The sequence below is a fragment of the Bubalus bubalis genome, chromosome 18 (genome assembly GCF_019923935.1).
Source record: "Bubalus bubalis isolate 160015118507 breed Murrah chromosome 18, NDDB_SH_1, whole genome shotgun sequence".
NCBI classification, from domain to species: Eukaryota; Metazoa; Chordata; class Mammalia; order Artiodactyla; family Bovidae; genus Bubalus; species Bubalus bubalis.
Genome location: NC_059174.1, coordinates 60464592 through 60487676, shown reverse-complemented (window position 1 = coordinate 60487676; position 23085 = coordinate 60464592). Strand labels below are relative to the sequence as shown.

The following is a 23085-nucleotide window of genomic DNA, read 5'->3' as shown; positions in this document are numbered from 1 at the left end:
TATTAATAAAACTGAATGGCTTTTCGTGTTTTGGTGATTGTAATGACTGAAATGTTAACCCACTACCAACAGTAACCTCTCCCACCTTATTTAAGGCTGTAGTGAAGAGACCACAATGAACTGTTTGGTAGCACAGAGAGATGTCATATGTGGAAATTACTTGACTCACGGGCTTTAAACTTCTCACAACCTCATATATATTCCCTCACTTCTATGTTGTACCTCCTCTCCCATTTTGTAACTACTTGGACACTGTGACGATTCTAATAAGAAGGATGATACAGAGTATTGTTGACAGTTTCCCTAAACTGCTCCGTGCTGTTGCTGCCTCAGCATCTGTCTGGGAGCAGGCAGCCTGCAGTTCCCTGAGCTCAGAGCAGCAGTCCTATGAGCAGCTGCACGAGATGACCACCTTACTTGAGACCAGCGGTGTTGCTGAACCCCAGGGTCTATTCACAGACCCCTTCCATCCCACCGAGAGTCAATTTCTAGGTAGGTTTTTAAGTCTGGGTGTCCCCTAGGAGAGAAGGATCTGGAATTCTCAAGGAGGAAGAAAGCAAAAAGGTCCCCCCCCCCCCCCCCCACATTTCTGAGGATTATATAACAATCATATATCCTGTTTGAGGACAGTCTCAGGAAAAAAAAAAAAAAAAATTCTGGCCAATCGTGTTGTCTTACAATGTAAATTATTGGAGTGGATCTAGTGAGGTCTTTACAACCTTCGGACATTGTTTTGATTCACTGTAATAACTAATTAAAAGTATATAACTCCATTGCTAACACTGGCGAGGGGGCATTCTTTCTGCCACCTTCTGATGTCTATGTCAAAAGCTTTCTCTTTTTTTATACTTTAATAAAAGTATTCCACAAAAGCTCTGAACTATTAAGCCTCGTGTCTGGCTCCGAATAGAATTCTTCGTCTCAGAAGGCCAAGAATCCAGGTTTATTTCGTGGTTCAGCAACAGCCTTTCATCTTGGGGGCTCGTCCGGGACTCTTCAGGACAAGGTGAGGATGCTTGGAGCTGTAGTTCTTTGTACTAATAGTGAACATGTCTTTTGCTGTACTTCACTAACTCTACAGTGTGCTCGTGTGAATGAAGGAGATACCCTGCGTGAATCAACTGAGGAGCCCTGCTCTGCAGTTCCTCGGTGACCTCATATGGCTTATGGCAGAAACCTGTACCAACGTACCAATGCCAAGAGGCACCCAGTGTCTCTTTCGGGCACTGACTAGAAATGGGCAAAGCGTGTGGATCGAACTCTGATTTCTTGGTCAAACTTTCCAGTCTCTGACCATTTCATGACTTCTTTGGAATTAGAAATATTATCCTATCTGCCGGATGCTAGACTTTCAAGGGGCTTGTGATCTATGCCGTTACTGTGTAGTGTTACTTAGTTCTCCAGCTTGGATTGGTAGTCAGGAAGCGCCTAGCCTCGCTAGGTATGGAAAGTCAGGAAGCTAGATGGAGCTCTAGCTCCATGAGTATCTGAAGTTAAAGGTTACTCAGAATGGAAGTGCAATGGGTTTCTTCCTTTGGCAACACTAGCTGTTAGTGGACCAGAGGCGGCTTTCCAGTAGCTTTTGTCCCAACTCCTTATTCTTGCTGTGCAATCTGTGAGAATGAACTGGAAGGACTGGCCCTAATAACTCGAGAACAAAAATCAGTTTTTCCTCACTGGTGAGCCCTTGCCCAGCTCTTTTGCCCCGTAGATGTTACAACACAGAACAGCTGTCTGTCGGACAAATAAATGGAAAAACCTACTGGACAGGGACAATAATGCAGACAAATGAAACACGAGCCAACTTTGCCCTTAAAAATCAGCCTCTGCCTGTTGGCAGTATGACCGAGGTTACAGAGTTAACTCCCCCTTAGACCTTCTTCTGTACCAGGTTCTCAACGCAACTCATCACCTTCTGAAGGACACCAACCCCCAGCTGGCCAGGGATTGCAGGCTTTGCTTATCCTTAGGAGCTCCACGGTATTTAGCTACAGAAGTACCATGAAATATTGCAACAGCCATGGGAACTCTTATAGATCCACCCTTAAAAGGGCTGGTCTTAAGGGCAATTGAGTTAGCTCAAAAGGCTCCAGATAATTTACAAATGATGAAGAACTGAAGCTGTAATCAATTTAGCCAGGGACGAAAGTAATCGAACTGTAAAAGGTGAGTGGCCCACTCATCTTCCCACAGACACAATATGGTGCCGCCCCCATCAAGGCCTTTTCTTGGTTTGTGGGACAGATGCTTACTTATGTCTACCAATCAATGGATGGGTATCTGCACCTTAGCTTTCCTCACTCCCCTGATGAATATTGGCCCTAACAACCAGACTCTCACCGTACCTCTGACAGCACACGTGCAGTCAAAAAGACCCATCCAGTTTATCCCCTAGTTTGGTTCCAAAATTTTGGCTGGGATAAGTATTGGAACAGGAGGATTGCTTCATCACTCACCTTCTCCCATATACTATCCAAGGACTTCACATGAAGGAGGAAACAGAACACGCTCTATCTTGAAAGCAGGACTCCATCTTGGGCTGGACTGTGGACCTTGAGCCATATGCCCAGTATCTATGGAAATGAAATATCCACTAGAAAACCAGGCCCCCTGGAAGGAAGAGGCCCAGGGCTCTCTGTGGCCTAAAAGAATGTCCTAATTTTCTGTGTAACTGAATAGAATCATACGTTCTATTATCCTTACTGGGCTATGACCACAGGCTTACTGATAATTGTTGACTGTTAACTACCTAGGCTTAAGGCATATGATTGCGGGTTAACTTTGATTGTATCTTTCTTTTTCCTTTGTTCAGACTAGTTTCAGCGAACCTTATACACGTAGGGTATGTAAGGCTTTCACAAAAACTGGTCGGGGTGCTTGGCTAAGAGGAGACTCTGCCTTGAGCCTTCCGGTGTAATAAACTGCACTACACTATCTGCATTGTCTTTCTGAGTGAGTTCATTTCCCAGAACGCGTGGCGACAACGCACAGACGACACTGAGAGAGCAGCCACATCTTTAGTGGCCTTACAGGACTAGCGAGATTATTTGGCTAAGGTGGCTTTACAGAATAGGAGAGGGCTAGACCTATTGACAGCTGAAAAGGCAGGCCTCTGCTTGAATGAAGAATGCTGCTTTTATATAAACCAATTAAGAATAGTAAGAGACATGGCCTAACAACTAAGGGAATGAATCATGAAAAGCAGAGAGGAACTAGAAAATTCCTGAAGTAATTGGAACAATATCTGGAGCTGGGCTTCGTGGCTTCTCCCATTAACCTGTCCTCTATTCATGTTCTTAGAGGTGCTTTTGTTTGCCCCTTGTATTCTCAGAGATATTACCAGTTCATAACCTCTCAAATCCAGAAAGTTGCAAATGTTAATAGCTGAATATAGTCTCCTAACTGACCTGGAGCTCTGAATATCCTATCGAACATGAGATGATGCTTTCTGCAATGAGTGATAGAAGCATCAAGAGAGGGCAATGAAGAGGAAAATGTCAAATTTTTACATAACTTCCTGCTCCTTCTGCCTCTGTAAATCAGTTTGCTCTTTGCAAAGTCTTAATCACGTAGGTCTCAAAAAGTGGGGACTCAGAATACTAGGAACTGGAATTTATCTCACTCACCCTAGTCCTGTTCTTTGCAATTGCCCTAGCCCCTGCAAATCTCAAACTCTCTTAATCATGCCTGTCGAAGTATAAAAACTCTGTAACCCCTTTGTTTGGGGCTCAGAGCTGGGAGTGTTAAGTTCTTAGGGCACGCCCACATAATAAACCTGAGTTCTCCAACTCTCGGAGTGCGGTGTTTGGTTTTGGCAACAATGGAAGCACTTTCAGCCTCCTGGTCTCTGAAGTTGGAGGTCCCTTGCCTGCAGACAGGTGGTCACAGTGCAAATCATTTTGTGAAAACATGTTTCCTCAGGCTCCAGAGGGTAGTGAAAAAACCCTAATTATTCAGGGCATCCTGTGGCTTCCAAAGTGGCACTAGCGGTCAAGAACCGCTTGGCAATGCAGGATACACCAGAGTGGTGAGTTCAATTCCTGGATCAGGAAGATCTCCCAGAGGAAGGCATGGAACCCATTCCTGTATTCTTTCCTGGAGAATCTCCATTGGCAAAAGAGCCAGGCGGGCTACAGTTTATGGGGTGGCAAAGAGTCAGACTTGGCACGCTAAAGGCAAGGAATCTTTGGCAAGAGTTCTGAGAACAAAGCTTTGCAGGAACCCAAGGCCCCCAGGTGATTCCCGCCAAGCACGCATTCCCCACCACCCCTCCCCCAAGGGCACAGGCAGAGGCGGTGGAGGGCCACACCCATCCTAGAAAGAGCCCCTCCCCGGGCAAGCAGCCCAGCAACCTTTCTTTCTCCAAGTTCCCGCCCTAATCCTCAGCTCCAGAAAGGTCTCAGGAGTGTGGAGTGTGAGGCTGCAGCGCAGGGCTCCTAAATGCGATTCTTCACCCGCCAGGTTTCAAAACCCCTCATAATGTGTGTCAGCTAGCCCAGTGGTCAGGTCCAAAGTCTCCCGTGAATTGTACTGTGACCTGTTCTCTGTAATGCAAAAAGAAAGGAGAGCTCTCGGGGGTGATCTGCAAAGAGAAATCACCACAGGTAAGCACCAAACACAAAATGTGATTAGCATATCAGATTAGTCTTGATTGCGGCCTACAGATCAGGAACAGGGGAAGCCAAAAAAAGGCTCCGAAAACGGCGGGGGAAACAAGAAGTTTCTTTCTTCAGTTTCACTTTATCGGTTGCAGGTGAAACAGCCTTCGAAGGTGTTTTCTCAACCTGTGGATGTGCGTTTTTGAAATAACATCCCCAGGAAAGACCCACGGCAGCAGGAAGAAGAGGAGGAAATGGCAGCTTCTCAGGTAAATGTCCTGTCCCGGGTCTGGGAATGTGTCTGCTTTTCCTCCTGAAATGCCTGGACTGAGAACCTGCAAACCTTTAGTTCTCTAAGTTTTCTCCCTGGGGGATTGGGTGTTGCCTTCTTCTTATTTTTCCCTTTTTTTCTTAAAATAGTGAAGAACTGGTCTTTAGATTAACTTCTCTGTTAAATCCCAGAGCCTGCTATCCATTGTCTGTATCCCAGCTTTCTCTAGAGCATGATGAATTCTCAAAATGAATTAGTGACGTTGAGTTGTTCACTATATGCCGTTTGTGTGAGATCAACACGGGGAAGCACTGGTACCAGAGATTCCCACTGGGATGTGGTCTGGTGTTAGGATCATGGTGAAGTAGGGGAAATGCTGTGATGAGTTTACATATGGATGCAGCTTCAGCTCATTAGAACCGGAGTTACAGATTGTCCTTATCGAGTGAACTCAGTGGTCCACAGTTCTTCAGAAAAGTTTCAGAAATTAAAACGTTGCAGAGACTGCGCTCTATCGATAAGGGAAACTAGCTACTTAAATGTAGTTCAGTTCAATTGAGTGCAGTTCAGTCCACTTGAGTGCAGTTCAGTCGCTCAGTCGAGTCGGACTCTTTGCGACGCCATGAATCTAAGCACGCCAGGCCTCCCTGTCCATCACCAACTCCCGGAATTCACCCAAACTCATGTCCATGGAGCCGGTGATGTCATCCAGCCATCTCATCCTCTGTCATCCCCTTCTCCTCCTGCCCCCAATCCCTCCCAGCATCAGAGTCTTTTCCAATGATTCAACTCTTCACATGCGGTGGCCAAACTACTGGAATTTCAGCTTTAGCATCAGCCCTTCCAAAATTAGGCCACAGATCGGGAAAGGCATATATGAAGTGAAATTTGCTTATGACACATTTTAAAAATCTTTATTTATTCGGCTGCACTGGGCCTTCGTTGTGGGAGGTAGGATCTTCAGTCATCCTCGTAATTTTCAGGTTCTTTGATTGTGACATGTAAACTCTTAGCTACAACGTGTGGGATCCAGTTTCCTGATCAGGGAAAGAATCAGAGCTCTGTGCATCGGGATCTCAGAGTCTTAGTCACTGGATCATCACGAACTGCCCATACTAATATGTTTTAATGATAGATTGAGATCATAGTTTCCATAATAGTGCCAAAATACTCATGCAATGATAATGCATTCTTCCATGTACTTCTTACTCCATGACTCATGTTCATCGGTTTAGGTGTTTCTGTGAGATTCCCATGCTATGAATTTGTTTTTCTCCATTTGATTTGAACACTCACATGTGTTTAGCAGAGATACTGGTTTGGGGAGTGGCGGTTTTCATCCCAAGCCCAGGCCCGCTCTTTTCCAGTACACTCCATGCTCACATCACAGAGTCTCATCACAGCTTTGTATTTTCCAAAATGTTTACAAGAATCTTATTAGTCCTAATCTATGCTCAACTGTATTAAAATTTAAAATAGAGCTCATTGCTGTATTTTAAAATGTATTAAAACTACAGCACATTTTTAATCCATTCATAATTACGTGAGTTTAGTGACAGGAAACTTTTTTCTCTCTTCCTCCTAATGAGTATATACCCCTATTTGAGTGTATGTCTGTACTCAGTGGAGATGAGTTTGACTAGGCTCCAGGAGTTGGTGATTGACAGGGAAGCCTGGCATGCTATGGTCTGTGGGATCCTGAAGAGGTGACACGATTGAGCGACTGAACTGAACTGGACTGTATGTATCAAAATATTAGCATGACTTGATCAATTTTCTTTTCTTCTTCTTCTCCTTCATCTTTTTTTTTTTTTTTTTTTGGTTAGTTTTTTTGAAGAACTCTGTGGAAGGCAATGACTACCCTGTCCAGTATTACTGCTTGGGAATTTCTTGGACAAAGGAACCTGGCAAGTTAGAATCTATGGGGTCACAAGAATTGGACATGACTGAGTGAATGAAACTTTTCTTGTCTTTAGTATTCTTTACAGTTACAAAATCTTCTCTCACCTTTTCTTAGAGCTGTCTCTGTGAATCTGTCATTAGTTAAAATTTTATTAGTTAAAAGCTAAAGTAAATAAACTGAAGTAAAGTTTAAGCTCTGCTATTTAATGGCTGTTTGATAAAATATGTGCCAAAAGGTATGAGAGCACCATTACTGATTTTGAGTTGTTTCAAGGGCATCCACCCCCAGCATGACAACTTCCGTCCACCGTGTCAGGAACATAGTAGTTGAGGCAAAACAGAGACCATTGTCACCTGGCCACCGCCTCCCGGATATATTCTACAGCCGATTCCTCAGCCTTCTTCCCTGTCGCTTTCACTTCTTTCCCTTTTGGTCCGGACTGATTTACAGGAGCCTGGGTGTTGCCTCTGAGCCATCCCAAGAGTGCCTTCTCTTTTCAGGGAATCACCAAATGGTGAATCACCTGGTTGCTGCAGGGAATCTGTCTTTCTCTACCCGTGTCACCTGGTGGCTTAGCTGCAGGGTTCTCAGTGGTCACCTCTCACTGTGTTACTCGACTGTTGGGTCACTCGGCCATTCTGTGCCATCAGTCGCTCGGAGAGACCACTGGGGAAAAAGGCACGCCTTTCTGTCAGCCAGTGCCTCTCAGTACTCCCATTCTATGGTAGGTAGGCGAAGAGTGGTTTCTGTTATATCCCAGGAGGCTCTCTCATACTCAAGCCTTGGCTACATTGTCAGAAACTGGAAAATTTTGACCCTCCAAAAGGCCTGGCTCCAATACAAATGGGGGACCCCCAAAAATGTCCTCTGAGTGGCACACTAGGTTTTGCCAAAAGACGGGAAAGGACTCAGAACTTCCTCCTGTTCTGTTGCCTCCTGTCTCCTGTCCCTCTGTGTGTCTCTCCATCAGATTTCCTAGATGACCCCTACTCAGCCTTTCATATCCACAGGATCTCTGGGAAAGGATTCTGAGGTTCCCTTTGGTCCAGCTCTTTCTTCTACATTCAAAAGCCTGAAGGATCAAAAACTGCCCTAACATTCTAAAGAATCCCCTTCTAAGGAAGCTGATCTCTCAGGTGGAGAGGGAACCAAGCTTCCCCCACTCCTGAACATCCTAAAAAATTCCCTTCTGACTACTCCTGTTTCTCAGGCCTGGGAAGGACCAAGCTTCCCCTACTCCTGCAAATTCCCTTAACCCTTCAGATTCTTCTGATGGGCCAAAGACATCACTTCCCACCAGAGGGGCAGTCCAAAATTTTATCAGCTGAAAGATCAGAGACAATTGGAGCATTCGTTGGTCTATGTTTTAGCTATAAAACTAAGACTACAGAAAGGGAAGATGTCTTTTTGACACAAGATGGCCCTGATAGTCTTTAGACTGGAGAAAACTGGTTAAAATGAAATTTTCTTTCCCTTGGAAACTGCAAAACTGGCTCTTTTTGCATATGCATTTACAAACAACTAGCTTGTTAAAAGGCCTGCCTAGGGAAAAGCTTGAAGTTACCCCTTTCCCTGTCCTTGAAAAACACTGCCCACTTTGCCTTAGACCTGACTCACCCTTGGGCAAATCAGAACTTCAAGCCAAACAAACAAACAAGCAAACAAAAAAGAGGGTCAAAGAGACATTTTAAATCTCAGGCAGGAAACTATGAGATCTCTGTCTATTGTCTGAATTTATGTATATCTCAGTATGCACTCTTTTTTTTTTTTTTTTTAATGCTGAAGTTGTAAATGAGTTCTAATTTAATTGGCTTAAAAGAAAGGAAACACTTAGAAATCAGACAATTCTAACTACAAGAGAAATTAAACTAAATCAATTTCATATTCTCGTGAACTGGGAAATATTCAATATTAAATATCCAGTATTAGTGTTTGTTTGCTAATCTGATGTAGATATGTCTAAGAGTCATTAGGCACAGTATTTTCATTGTGCCTAGGTTTATTATAAGTTAAATATATTTTAATATTTTTATATCTGTTACAAGTTTGTCAACCAGCAAAGTACCTCTCGGAGAAGGCAATGGCACCCCACTCCAGTATACTTGCCTGGAAAATCCCATGGATGGAGGAGCCTGGTAGGCTGCCGTCCATGGGGTCTCTAAAAGTCAGACACGACTGAGCGACTTCACTTTCACTTTTCACCTTCCTGCATTGGCGAAGGAAATGGCAACCCACTCCAGTGTTCTTGCCTGGAGAATCCCAGGGACGGGTGACCGTGGTGGGCTGCCGTCTATGGGGTCGCACAGAGTTGGACAGGACTGAAGTGACTTAGAAGCAAAGTACCTCTAGTAAAGGAAAAGAAAAAAAGAGAAAAAACCTCAACGGAAATGTAAAAAAGATACGAGCTTTCAGAGAAACTCTTTTAAGAATAATTATATTTAAAAATGTCTGTCTAAAACATTCTCTACATTTTGGTAACCTGAATTTCTGGGGCTGTGCTACACTAAGTGATGGAAGTTTATTTACTAGCTAGGTCATTTCCAAATAAAATAAGATCCTGAAACATTCATTACTGAGGATTAACTTCCTCTTACAGAGAAAGTAGAGATTTTGGACTATTCATGAATAATGCTTGATGCCATCCTGAGATGTTCTCTAGAAATGTTTTTATAAAAATTATCACGGGTATTTATGTTCACCAATCTATAGAATGCTTAAGTTCTTGGTTGCTTAAAGAAAGTAGGATGTGTATTTTCACTAAAGAAGGTATGAGGGATGAAATGACATTTTATGAAGGGAAAAGGAAATAGATCTGACTTACAGGTGGCTGTTTCAGGATACGAGAACAAAGTCATGGGTACAGAAAGTGATAAGAATATTTTATGGAAAGTGGACGCCAAGGGAAGAGTTTTGTGCATAAATACAAGTTTTCTTGAGATGTTGAGCTGCCTTTGATACTGGATTTTAAGTTTCTTTACCTCTGAAGGGATGTGTTCTGTTTACCTTTGAATCTTCATTACTTTGGCTAAGTGAATATAGTCTCCCAGTGATCTATATGATTGTATCTGACTGAGTGTTATAACCCCTTTTGAAATTTGTCCACAAAACTTCCTAAATAACTTGATTTCTAGCTGGCTTTGGAATGCTTCAGAGGGCCCCTGAGACATCCCAGGGAACTATTAAACTACCTGGGTTCATTGGACATGTTAAATTACATGGGAAGTACTGTTGAAGGGGTGATAAATCTCAGATTATGCTGTATGGTGGATGTTACTAATATAGACATCTTAAAATTATGTGAGTTCATATAGATCTGTGAAGTGAAGTGAAGTCGCCCAGTCATGTCCAACTCTTTGCGACCCCATGGGGTGTAGCCTATCAGGCTCCTTGGTCCATGGGATTTTCCAGGCAAGAGTTCTAGAATGGATTGCCATTTCCTTCCCCAGGCGACCTTCCCAACCCAGGAATCGAACCCAGGTCTCCCTCATTGCGGGCAGATGCTTTACCATCTGAACCACCAGGGAAGCCCAAATATTTATTTATTTGGCCGCGCCAGATCTTAGTTGCAGCATGCAGGATCTAGTTGCCCAACCAGGGTTCGAACCTGGGTCCCCTGCCTTGGGAGTTCAGAGTCTTAGCTGCTGGGCCACCAGGGAAGTCACCATAGATCTGATATGCCCTAATAAAATGTGGTCAACTATAATTCTACTTATCCAGTGAACGTGTTACAAGTCACAGCAGTGACCAGGTACACTGTCAACTGCAGTTTAATCAGATTTAAACATGCCTTCTATGGTTTCACTCTGGTGCCTTTGTAAGAATACTGCGACTTCATGATTTACGGAAAAGATTTTTCTAAGGTCAACCAATAAACAAGTCAGACTGGAATTTAGTTGACTCTCTATGTTAATAGAACAAAGTTTTCTTAGAATGCAGCTTTCAATAAGAGATTATGAATTTCTTTCCCTTTAAGTGATTTATATTCATTTTTAAAATCTTTTTTTTTACTTTGGTAAAGTGAATAAGCATTCCTTAAGATTATGGTACATGTAGACAAAGCTGATTCTTCTTCTACAAAAATAACCCCTCATGCTTAGACGTTTGCCATCCTGATGTCCTTAAAACATGGCCATGGTCTGCTTGTCAATCAGGGAATTAAAAATGGGTGAACAATAGCTGTAAATCAAAGAGTCAGGGCTATGGGAAATCCAACATGGCTGCCTGGCTTTTCCCGGCTCCCTGACAAACCTCATTTCTATATGATGGGTTAAAGCCTTCCCGGGCTACAGGGTTAATGCCCTCATAAGGAAAAAATTATGTTTCACTGAATATTAACTTTTTTTTCATTGCTAAAGTCAGTTTCTAGTTTTGTTAACTAAAGTCTAGTGTTCACTATGATTCACTTCTGAGATAGTTCCTTCTTCTGTTATATTTCTAAAAGATTTAATTGTGTTATAAAAAAGGATACTCTAAATTTGTTTCTAAAGCTAATCTCAGTAAGCAATCTTCAGATAAAGAATAGATGCTCCGTGATATACAACCAGGAGATTACCATCTGGCTAGTCATTTAACAAGAAAAGTCAGATGACCTGGAGTATACTGGGCTCTACCTAATGAAAGTTCTTGACCTTTCCTTCTTACTTAGTCCTGACTAATAATTGCTAGCTCTAGCTATATTATTTTCTATGTTGCTTGTTTCAGAGGATTGATTCTTATGTTACTCAATGTGTGGCTGAGCCTGTGATAAAATGCTGATATGCAGCTCCACATGCTCTCAATGATTGTAATAATGTAACTCTAGATATGGGAAGAAGGAAGAAAAGGGAATATTTTCCTGGACCAAGAGGCTACTTAGACAGGTATGGTCCAGAGATTTTGCTACTCACAAGGCCCGCTCTAGAAACAGCACATTGAGTGGCCTATCAATGGATCCTTCCCTAGACCTGGGAATGAGCCTACCCAGTGCCGCAGGACACAATGGCCAAGAAATGCCCCCAGAGCATGGTCAAATATGTGGCTATGAAGGGACTCTGCTGACTGGACTCTGCCAGCTGTCTCTACAAAGCTGACATCATGATTACTGTAAGCTCCTGACATTCAACACCCTGCAAAAGGAGTTCAGAGTAGAGATCAGAAATAAGGCACTCTGCTCTGGGAAAAACCCAGAACTGGCCTTCCGAGAGGGAGATGTTTTCAGGTAAAGATTTTCTGAGCCCCAATGCAGGCTTCTCGTACCTAGAGAAACACTAATGTCACGAACCAATGTCCAGCCCTGGTTTTCCTGGCTAGCCACTGAGCAGCTTTTCTACTTCTCTTCATCTTTGGGCCATGTACCTTTAACTTTCTTGTAAAGTTTGTTTCTTCTAAAATACAACAAGTTTCCAAGTGGTCCTGCAAGAATATTCCCTAACACCTAGACAACGCTGAAACAAGTCACCTTATCATTCCATGGACTCTCATCTCCCTCCATAAATGCTCCCTGACAGAGTAGACAAAGGGAACCCAGAGCCCCATGGCCCTCTGTTCAGCCTGAAGAAGCCAGAGTGGTCTTTGCCCTCTTTTCCTGGAAACTGGATTCCCAAATGTGTGAGAAGGGAAATGGGTAGATAGTAAGACGTGACCAAGGTATCAACAAGGGCCAAAAAATTGGCCATAAAAAGAAAGAGGGAGATATATGGTGACACAGGGACTAAAGATCAGATAAAACAGAAGAGGGTCCTGGAATGCAGGAAGGAAAAAACAAGACCCTTAGCATCGTTCCCTCCCCCATGTTGTAACTGTTGATGGATTTCAGGTCCTCCTGAGCAGTATAAACAGTCTCTCCTCCTACCCCATAAGCAGAAATTGTTTTTCTTACTCTTCCCCCACCCAGTATAGGTGCCTCATCCATTCAGCAAATGATCCGCAAGACCCCTATCCCATTCCTTGTACCCTGGCTATGAGTGGACTAAGGACCCCTGCCCAACATCCGTTCTCATTTGCGCTGGCCTGCTCTTCTAACAGCGTCCCCCATTCTAATAAATTTTACTTCCCTCTCATTTTGTCTCAAGTCTGGAAATTCTTTTCCAACACAACCCCAGACCACAAGAAAGGTTACTATCCTATTAGACCTGTTGAAGTGTGTAAAACAAAGTTCCAACTTAAGTATGAATTCTTACCTTAGTATTCTGTTTCATTGGGGTTCAAAATCCTCATTCATCGAGCAGAATTTTCAACATTACTAACTCAAATAACCTTGCTAAAAATGTGGCGATTTGGCCCCACTTCAGAACTCTTGGTTCAGAATACATTAAAAAAAAAAAAGTCCTATTTCTTTGATAAACATTTATACTGCGTTACACGAGTAGAACACTGAAGAATAAATATGCTCATACTGCCCTGATTATTCTATAATTGCTCTTTCAGATGAGAGTAGTTTCTCTAATGGCTTGTGGATCATCACTCATCCTCTTTTGTTCACATTAGAAATTGGGTAGAAAGGAGTACTGTGTAAAAAATATATTGTATAATACCAGCGAAGCCACTAAATCTCGACCAGGACTCTCAACTTGCCGTTTTCATCTTGGATCACATTAGGAAGACTTCCCACGGCCTATTGGTATCTGCACTTTGTATTTCAGGGATGGCTGACGTTCCAGGATGTGGCCATAGACTTCACTCAAGAGGAGTGGGAATGCCTGGACCTCGGTCAGCGGGAATTGTACAGAGACGTGATGTTAGAGAACTACGGGAACCTGGCCTCCTTGGGTGAGGATAACTGCCTTCCAGAATCCCTTATCTACCCACTGGGTTTTAGTTCCGTCATGTCAGGAATGTCTTCTGAAATTTTCTGCTTCCCACCGTAGTTTCAGATCTCTGCTTTCTAGGGCCAAAATGGGTATTTGTGAGTTTAGATAGAAAGGGGATGATTCATGATGATTCGTTATTCTGGTGACGTTTTTCTTCCTTGATATACTCTGCCTCCTTCCTTCTAGGTTCGTGGTAATTGTGTAAGTTCTGTGGTATTAAATAGCTGCACCCTCTCTTAATTTCACACAAGGAGCAGCGAGGAACTCATCCTTCATCACATGGTTTTGGAAGATTTGCTTCACTGAAAATGGTTTTCAGAAACCTGGGTTTGTGTTTGCTACTGTATAGAAATGTATCACCTGCCCCATTCTGTCTCTTAAACCATTCGTGAATTTATCTCCAGTGATTGCTTTTTCCATCACAGTGTGAACTACAAGTCTCCTCTTGGCTTGTGACAAACTGCATTCATTCATTGTTTTTCGATTTCTTGGGGGCCCTAGGAAAACTCTGCCGATTTCTGAGTAACTGTATGAGAGTCCTTTTAAAGTTTCCTTCTACCTCTAGACAGAAATGTGTGTGGATTGGTAGACAAACTGCCAAACTTCTAGCGATACTGGGGATGGGTTTTTGTTCTCTGGTTTATAATTTCCTATCCACTGGGAGCGACACATCAGATCAGATCAGATCAGATCAGTCGCTCAGTCGTGTTCGACCCTTTGCGACCCCATGAATCGCAGCATGCCAGGCCTCCCTGTCCACGACCAACTCCCAGTGTTCACTCAGACTCACATCCATCGAGTCAGTGATCCCATTCAGCCATCTCACCCTCTGTCGTCCCCTTCTCCTCTTGCCCTCAATCCTTCCCAGCATCAGAGTCTTTTTCAATGTGTCAACTCTTCGCATGAGGTGGCCAAAGTACTGGAGTTTCAGCTTTAGCATCATTCCTTCCAAAGAAATTCCAGGGCTGGTCTCTTTCAGAATGGACTGGTTGGATGTCTTTGCAGTCCAAGGGACTCTCAAGAGTCTTCCCCAACACCACAGTTCAAAAGCATCAATTCTTCGGCGCTCAGCCTTCTTCACAGTCCAACTCTGACATCCATACCTGACCACAGGAAAAGCCATAGCCTTAAGTAGACGAATCTTTGTTGGCAAAGTAATGTCTCTGCTTTTGAATATGCTGTCTAGGTTGGCCGGAGAAGGCAGTGGCAACCCACTCCAGTACTCTTGCCTGGAAAATCCCATGGACGGAGAAGCCTGGTAGGCTGCAGTCCATGGGGTCGCTAGAGTCAGACACGACTGAGCGACTTCACTTCAATTTTCACTTTATGCATTGGTGAAGGAAATGGCAACCCACTCCAGTGTTCTTGCCCGGGGAATCCCAGGGACGGGGAAGTCTGGTGGGCTGCCGTCTGTGGGGTCGCACAGAATCGGACACGACTGAAGCGACTTAGCAGCAGCGGCAGCATCTAGGTTGGTCATAACTTTCCTTCCAAGGAGTAAGCGTCTTTTAATGTCATGGCTGCAATCACCATCTGCAGTGATTTTGGAGCCCAGAAAAATCAATTTTGGAGCAACACATTGGACCTTCTAAATACATTTCAAATTCAAGTAATTTTTCACTGCTGAAAGCAAAACCTCGTGACAATGAAAGAATGCACATCTCAAGTTGACTTCAAAGTTTCTCTTTTCCTTATATGATCTCATATGAAATATCTGTAGTGTATTTGCCCCAATTCTAACATGTTAAAATACGTTATTCTTTTATTTTATTTTATTTTATTTTTAAACTTTACAATATTGTATTGGTTTTGCCAAATATCGAAATGAATCTGCCACAGATATACACGTGTTCCCCATCCTGAACCCTCCTCCCTCCTCCCTCCCCGTACCATCCCTTGGGTCATCCCAGTGCACCAGCCCCAAGCATCCAGTATCGTGCATCGAACCTGGACTGGCGACTCTTTTCATATATGATATTATACGTATTTAAATGACATTCTCCCAAATCATCCCACCCTCTCCCTCTCCCACAGAGTCCAAAACACTGTTCTATACATCAGTGTCTCTTTTGCTGTCTCCTATACAGGGTTATTGTTACCATCTTTCTAAATTCCATATATATGCATTAGTATACCCTATTGGTGTTTTTCTTTCTAGCTTACTTCACTCTGTATAATAGGCTCCAGTTTCATCCACCTCATTAGAACTGATTCAAATGTATTAAATATGTTATTCTGTTAAGTCAAGAATTTTAAAATAAATTGACATAAAATCTTAGCACATTTTCCACTATATTGTTCTCGGTTGATTCAAACTATGACAATTTTTAAATTATATAAAGACATCGTTTTTAAAAGTTCTAATTGGAATATAGCTGTTTTCCAATTTTGTACTCCTATACAGCAAAGAGAATCAATTATACATATCCGTTCAGTTGCGTCGCTCAGTCGATTCTGAGTCTGCAATCATGATCTGCAGCAAGTCAGGCTTCCCTGTCCATCACCAACTCCCAGAGCCTGCTCAAACTCATGTCCATCGAGTCCACGATACATCCAACCATCTCATCCTCTGTTGTCCCCTTCTCTTCTCATCTTCAATCTTTGCTAGCATCAGGGTCTTTCTCAGTGGATCAGTTCTTCACATCAGGTGGCCAGAGTATCGGAGCTTCAGCTTCACCGTGTCCTTCCAATGAATATTCAGGACTGATTTCCTTTAGGATGGAGTGGTGTGGTCTTCTTGCGGTCCAAGGGACTCTTAAGAGTCTTCTCCAACACCACAGTTCAAAAGCATCAATTCTTCGGTGCTCAGCTTTCTTCATGGTCCAGCTCTCACATCCATACATGACTACTGGAAAAACCATGGCTTTGACTAGATGGACCTTTGTCAGCAAAGTAATGTTTCTGCTTTTTAATATGCTGCCTAGGTTGGTCATAGCTTTTCTTCCAAGGAGGAAGGGTCTTTTACTTTCATGGCTGTAGTCACCATCTACAATGATTTAGGAAGCCCAAAAGATAAAGTCTCTCAGTGTGGAAACACTGTTTCTCCGGCCAATTGCGATGAAACCGATCTGACCAGTGCCATGATCTTCGTTTTTTGAAGGTTGAGTTTGAAGCCACCTTTTTCACCCTCTTTCAGTTTCATCAAGAGACTCCTCAACTCCTCTTCATTTTCTTCTATAAGGGTGGTATCATCTGTATATCTGAGATTATGGACATTTCTCCCTGAAATCTTGATTCCAATTTGTGCTTCATCCAACCTGGTATGTCACATGATGTACTGTGCATATAAATTAAATAAGCAGGCTGACAATATACAGCCTTGACGTACTCCTTTCCCAATTAGGAATCAGTCCATTGTCACATGTCCAGTTCTCACTGTTGCTTCTTGACATGCATACAGGTTTCTCAGGAGGCAGGTAATGTAGTCTGGTGTTCCCATCTGTTTAAGAATTTTCCACAGTTTCTTGTGATCCACGCAATCAAAGGCTGTGGTGTAGTCAATACAGCAGATGTAGTTGTTTTTCCAGAACTCTCTTGCTTTTTATATGATCCAAGGGATGCTGGCAATTTGATCTCTGGTTCCTCTGCCATTTTTAAATCCAGCTTCAAGAGCTGGAAGCTCTCAGTTCACGTGCTGTTAAAGCCTGGCTTGGAGAATTTTGAGCCTTTGCTATTGTTTGAAACGAGGGAAATTGTGTAGTAGTTTGAGCTTTCTTTGGCATTGCCTTTCTTTGTGATTGGAATGAAAACTGACCTTTTCCCGTCCTGAGGCCACTGCTGAGTTTTCCAAATTTGCTGGCTTATGGAGTGCAGAACGTTAGCACTATCATCGTTTAACTTCAGATAGCTCAGCTGGAGTTCCATCACCTACACTAGCTTTGTTGGTCATCATGCCTTCTAAAGCCGACTTGACTTTGGACCCCAGGATGTCTGTTACTAGGTGAGTGACTGTATCATCGTGGTTATTTCGGTCATTAAGTTTTTTTTTTTTTCTATAGTTCTTCCGTGTATTCCTGCCACCTTCTCTTAATATCTTTTGCTTCTTTTAGGTCCATCCCGTTTCTGTCCTTTATTGTTCCCATCTTTGCATGAAATATTCCCAGTACCTCTATTTTTCTTAAAGAGATCTCTAGTCTTTATTGCTCTTTTGATCTCCTTCCCATTTAGGTCCCACAGAGCAATGAGTAGACTTCCCTGTTTCAATCATAGTTTTAAAGTCTCTCTTCTTTTTGAATTTCTTAAAACTAGTACTGTATTAAGTTTATCTTATTTGTTTTCAGTTTCCTCAGACATTTTGCTGTGTCCTCCGTTTCTGATTAGTTCTCTGTCACTATCATTTATGATTTTTAGGTTGAATCATCTAATAGACCATTCTCAGAAACATGTGTGGCAAGAAGTGGAATTAAAAATTACTGGCACCTAGGATTTCTGAAAGTGAGTGTTTGGTGTCTCCACTTAAGATGACTAAAAGCAAGAATTAATCATTAGATTGCCTATCACGTCTTAATTCAGTGGTCCTTGGGGGTTTTCATCTTGTTTCTTCCCCTATAACCTATTTCTTTGCCATGTCATTTTGTTCAGCGTTCTGTTTGTGGTCTCCGTTTTGACGGGTTCAGAAACCTAGTTAGTCTTCCTTCTGGTATCTGTCCCTTGGTGGATGAGGTTGGTCCAGACGTTTGTGGCCTTATCCTCTCTTGATCTGTGCTTTGATTGCTGGTAACTGTGACCAGAGCCCGCCGGGGATATTCAGGGCTGTTGTCCCCTTGTTCTGTGGTTGTTACTGCCTTGTCTCTGGTGGTGCCTGCTCCCTGCGTGGTGGAATAGGGCCCCTAGATCAGATTCTTAGCTGTGATTCTGATCTGTGGTACCACGCTGCTGGGACTGGAGCACACCCACTGGGAAAGAAGTCACTAAGTATTACTCTTCTGGGGATGTTCACCTCAGGGTGTGCTCTGTTGTCCCGTCTCATGCATTCTGCCAGCTCTCATGTTATGTAGTGTTGGCACTGCTCTTGGCCCCACCCTAAGTGAGGGCATGATGGCCCGTGGCCCTGTTGTCTCTCAGATGTTGTTTTCACAAGGTCACCAGCATAGATTCAGTGAAGTCAGGTCCTGGGATTGCATTCAACGTGGAGCTGGAGCCACTGTGGTGCTATGGGGCAGCTCAGGCTCTGTCCTGGTTCAGCCCCTTTGTGTGGGAGCCCACAGAGTGTACAGCTGCCAAAGCTACACCTGCCATGAATGAGAGAGCCCTGGTATTTGATTCAGATGCTCCGTAGGGGCTAAGGTTACAAAGCCGGTTGTGAGTATAAGACCATGGCTTGTGTCGCTGGGAGGAGAGGTTTCAGCTTTTCTTCTTAATCCCTGGGGTTCAGCTGTATTTTCAGCTCCATCTGTGCATTTGGCCAACTCACAGGTTCTGGTCCTGAGGCTGCCCCAGAGCACAGGGGACTGTTGATTGTCGAGGAGGTCGATGGGGGAGGCTACGGCTGGGGGATCAAATGACCTACATGGATGCAGTTTTTCATAGTCCCTGCTGAGCAGGGGCCGGTGTAAGGGACAAGGGATATAATGGGCTTCCTGTTTGGGCATCACTCACCACTGGCGCTCAGCTCTCTGGTGGTTCAGGCTTCGACCACAAGCATCCCGTTTGCAGAGCTCCTCCCTCACTCCCATCACTTCAGGCTGTTTCCTCACAGCCAACAGCAGTCGTCTGCCTCAATCTGCTCTCCAAACCCCACCTTTCAGCACCCAGCTCTTGTCTGCATTGGTGGAAAAGCCTCTAAGGCTGGATGGGCAAGGCTGAGGTCAGTACCCAGTGTGCAGGTCTCACTCTGTCCTGCTGCCACACGCTGGTGGCTGTGTTCTCTTCCCACAGAGAATGAGGCTCTCCTTCTGTCCACACTGAGCTCCCCCAGTGAGGGGCTTCCCGGGGTATGGAGACCTCTCCTCACTTTCATCTCCCCACAGGGTTGCAGCCACCAGCCCACTTCCACTTCTCTTCCTTTTCCTTCTTCCTGCTCTCCTCTTCCTTTTGTCCTACCTAGCTTAGCAGGAATCTTTCTTCTGTTTTCAGATTTCCAAGGGCCTTTGCTAGTGTTCAGCTGTGCTCTGTGAGAATTGTTCCATTTCTCATTCATTTGTGGAGAGAGAGATGAGCTCCACATCTGCCTAAGCCTCTGGCATCTTGATCCTTCAGTCTCTATTTTATTTTTAAACTAGCTATGATCATCAATTTTCTCTAAAGATATTCACTGAGAATAGCAGGGAAAATTACTTGTTATTTGGTATCTTTCAGCTATGTCTCCACAAGATACCCAGGATTTGATGCCAAAGAATCCAGCATTAGAAGATATATTCCCCAAAGCAACCCTAGGAATATGTCAAACATTTCACCTTGGAAACTTAAATTTAATGAAAGACAGGGAATATGCGAGGGTAAATGAAAGACAGAGAGGATGTTTATATGGACATAAAGAAATGGAGACAGTTATACATAATGCTAATGTTACTGCAAAAAGAAATGAGCAACGTGCATCAAATTGGGAAAAACACCAAGTTCAGTCTTCAACGTCTGCTGAGAAGAGTAAGTGTTTAAGAAAAAATGCCCATCCTTTTTTGAAACATACATGTTCTCTAAAAGGGAACATGGACAATCTTAAAGGTAATCTAGTCTCTACTGCAAATACTCATTCAGACAATTCTGAAGGTAGGCTTCGACTAAACATACATTCAACCATGTCTGAATACTTACAATTTAACAATGAGAGGGCAAACTCACAATTTAATCAATTTGAGGGATCCATGAGCAGGGAGTCATTTTTCTTCCCACAAGAGATATTTTCTCCCCATTCCGAGATGTATAATGTTGATGAAAATGAAAGAGATGCCACCCAGCCATCATTGTTCAGTACATATCATGATGTGGTTACTACACAGCAGCTTTGCATGTATAATAAAATGAGTCAGACCTTAAGTAAGAGCTCCAGCTCCAATAATTACAGGAGTATTTATGGTGGAGTGAGAAGGTATTCAGGCAGTGAAACTGGGTATACGGTTGAAGGAGACTCAAAACTTATGAAACATCAGGAACCTGAATCTTCAAACAAGGATTCTAAAAGTAAAACATTTGGAAATACCTTTGATGAAATGGCAAGTTTTTCTCTAAATAAGAGTACTTGTAGTGAAGAGAGGACTTGTGAATATGGTAAGGTTTCTAATCAGTCTTCAGAACTTATTCAACAGCAGACTGTTCAGAATCCACAGAAAGAAAACAAGTGTAATATATGTGGGAATGTCTTTAGTAAAGCATCCAATCTAAGCAAACATAGGAAAATCCATACAGAAAGGAAACCTTTCAAATGTACAGATTGTAGCAAAGCATTTAACCGTCGTTCACATCTTACTCAACATCAGCGAATTCACACTGGAGAGAAACCTTATAAATGTACAGAATGTGGCAAAGCCTTTCCTTACAGTTCAAGTCTTACTGAACATCAGCGAATTCATACTGGAGAGAGACCTTATAAATGTAAAGCGTGTAACAAAACCTTTATTCAAAACTCATATCTAACCTATCATCAGCGAATTCATACTGGAGAGAGGCCTTATAAATGTCCAGAATGTAACAAAGCCTTTCTTAGTCGCTCACTTCTTACTCAACATCAGCGAGTTCATTCTGGGGAGAGACCGTATGCATGTAAAGAGTGTAACAAAGCCTTTATTCGGCGCACACATCTTACTAAACATCAGAGAATTCATACTGGAGAGAGACCTTATAAATGTAAAGAGTGTAACAAAGCCTTTAATCATTACTCAAATCTAACCTATCATCAGCGAATTCATACTGGAGAGAGGCCTTATAAATGTAAAGAATGTAGCAAAACCTTTATCGATCGGTCACATCTTACCCAACATCAGGGAATTCATACTGGAGAGAGACCTTATAAATGTAAAGAGTGTAACAAAGCCTTTATTCAAAACTCAGGTCTAACCTATCATCAGCGAATTCATACTGGAGAGAGGCCTTATAAATGTAAAGAACGTATCAAAACCTTTATCCTTAGCTCACATGTTACCCAACATCAGCAAATTCATACTGGAGAGAAAACTTATCATTGTACACAGTGTGGCCAAACCTTTATTTCTCAGTCAAAGTTAATTGTACATCATCGAATCCATACTAGGGAGAAACCATACAAATATAAAGAATGTGGCAAAGCCTTTTTTACGAGTTCGGACCTTTGTCATCATCAGCGAATTCATACCGCCGATAGACGTTATCAATGTACAGAATGTGGCAAGGCTTTTATTATGCGTTCTAGGCTTACTAGACATCAGCGAATACATACTGGGGAGAGACCATATTCATGTGTTGAATGTGGCAAAGCCTTTGCTTGCAACTCGACACTTACTCAACACTGGCGAATTCATACTGGAGAGAGACCTCATAAATGTAAAGAATGTAACAAAGCCTTTCATCGTCGCTCATTGCTGACTCAACATCAGCGAGTGCACTCTGGAGAGAGACCTTATAAATGTACTGAATGTGGCAAAGCCTTTGCTCGCTACTCAACGCTTTCTACACACCAGCGAATTCATACTGGAGAGAGACCTTATAAATGTACAGCATGTGGCAAAGCCTTTAGTCGGAGTGATCATCTCACTAAACATCTGAGAACACACACTGGACAGAAACCCTAGTAATGGCACAAGTGATGGAAGAGATTTTCCCTAAATGTGCATCAGAAAACACAAGAGTTTATACGAGAAACCTATGGAGATGATGTAACGAATATGTAGAAAGGTATTTTAATCAAAAGTTAAATCGAAATAAATATCAGAGACTGCATACTAGAAGGCATTTCATCAGTCCTCTTTTCTGAAGTTTCTCTGAAGGAGAATGACTGTAGGGAGTACTCCATAGTTAAAACACATGGAAAGTGGATATATTAGCATAAATCATGAGATGAAGGTTGATGGTTAGAAAGTTACAATTCTTAGTAATGTATGTATGCTTGTTAATAATGATGTGATTTGAGATTATTTGAAGTGAATGTTATTAAGCACTCAAACCATCCATACTATGCTTTGTTTCTAGTGTGTTTGCAGACATAGATTTTTGATGGTTTATTAAAGATTAGCCTTTTTATATTGTGTTGCAACCATTTCTATCTATCCTCCATTAGAAGATGAAGGATACCACACTGTAAAATGGACAATGGCCATCTAAATGGACGTGTTTTTCATTGATGTGAAATATCTGGAGGTTGCCATGATGTAAGTGATCATTTAACCTTTCCATGTTGTAAAGTAAGCAGAAGTTGGTTGTAAGGGTTCAATAGTAATATCCCTGATTTTAAGAAGAACACAATGACAGTTCACTGCAATATTGATGTATCTTTATAATATCAACACAGGTCATGATTATTACTTGACACTGTTGAAATAAACACAGCTTTTGTGATAACCTCGAAATGTATTGGAAACTCTTCCTGGAAAAGGCATGAAATTAGTGTATACTGAG

General features: G+C 42.6%; 1 protein-coding gene across 4 annotated transcripts; it reads left to right on the top strand.

Annotated features, from left to right (window-relative positions):
• Window positions 1-3586: 3586 nt before the first annotated feature.
• On the top strand, window positions 3587-23028 carry LOC112580426 (zinc finger protein 345). Of its 4 annotated transcripts, none has more exons than XR_006546141.2 (5): window positions 3587-4604; window positions 4754-4867; window positions 13393-13519; window positions 19858-20145; window positions 22748-23028. XR_006546141.2 is itself a non-coding variant. In XM_044931636.2 (5 exons), exon 5 carries the CDS (start codon window positions 19860-19862, stop codon window positions 22260-22262), a length of 2403 nt encoding a protein of 800 aa, XP_044787571.2. In that variant the 5' UTR covers window positions 3597-4604; window positions 4754-4867; window positions 13393-13519; window positions 17911-17994; window positions 19858-19859; the 3' UTR covers window positions 22263-23028. The 4 variants fall into 4 exon arrangements, 3 of the variants coding, with proteins under 3 accessions (XP_044787571.2, XP_044787570.2, XP_044787572.2); XM_044931636.2 differs by adding an exon at window positions 17911-17994 and having other exon boundaries at window positions 3597-4604; window positions 19858-23028; XM_044931635.2 differs by having other exon boundaries at window positions 3597-4604; window positions 19858-23028.
• Window positions 23029-23085: the final 57 nt, after the last annotated feature.

Coding starts and splice junctions, on each gene's coding strand:
- LOC112580426 (XM_044931635.2), top strand. Junction 13,520..19,857: donor CGGGAACCTGGCCTCCTTGG/GTGAGGATAACT, acceptor GGTATCTTTCAG/CTATGTCTCCACAAGATACC.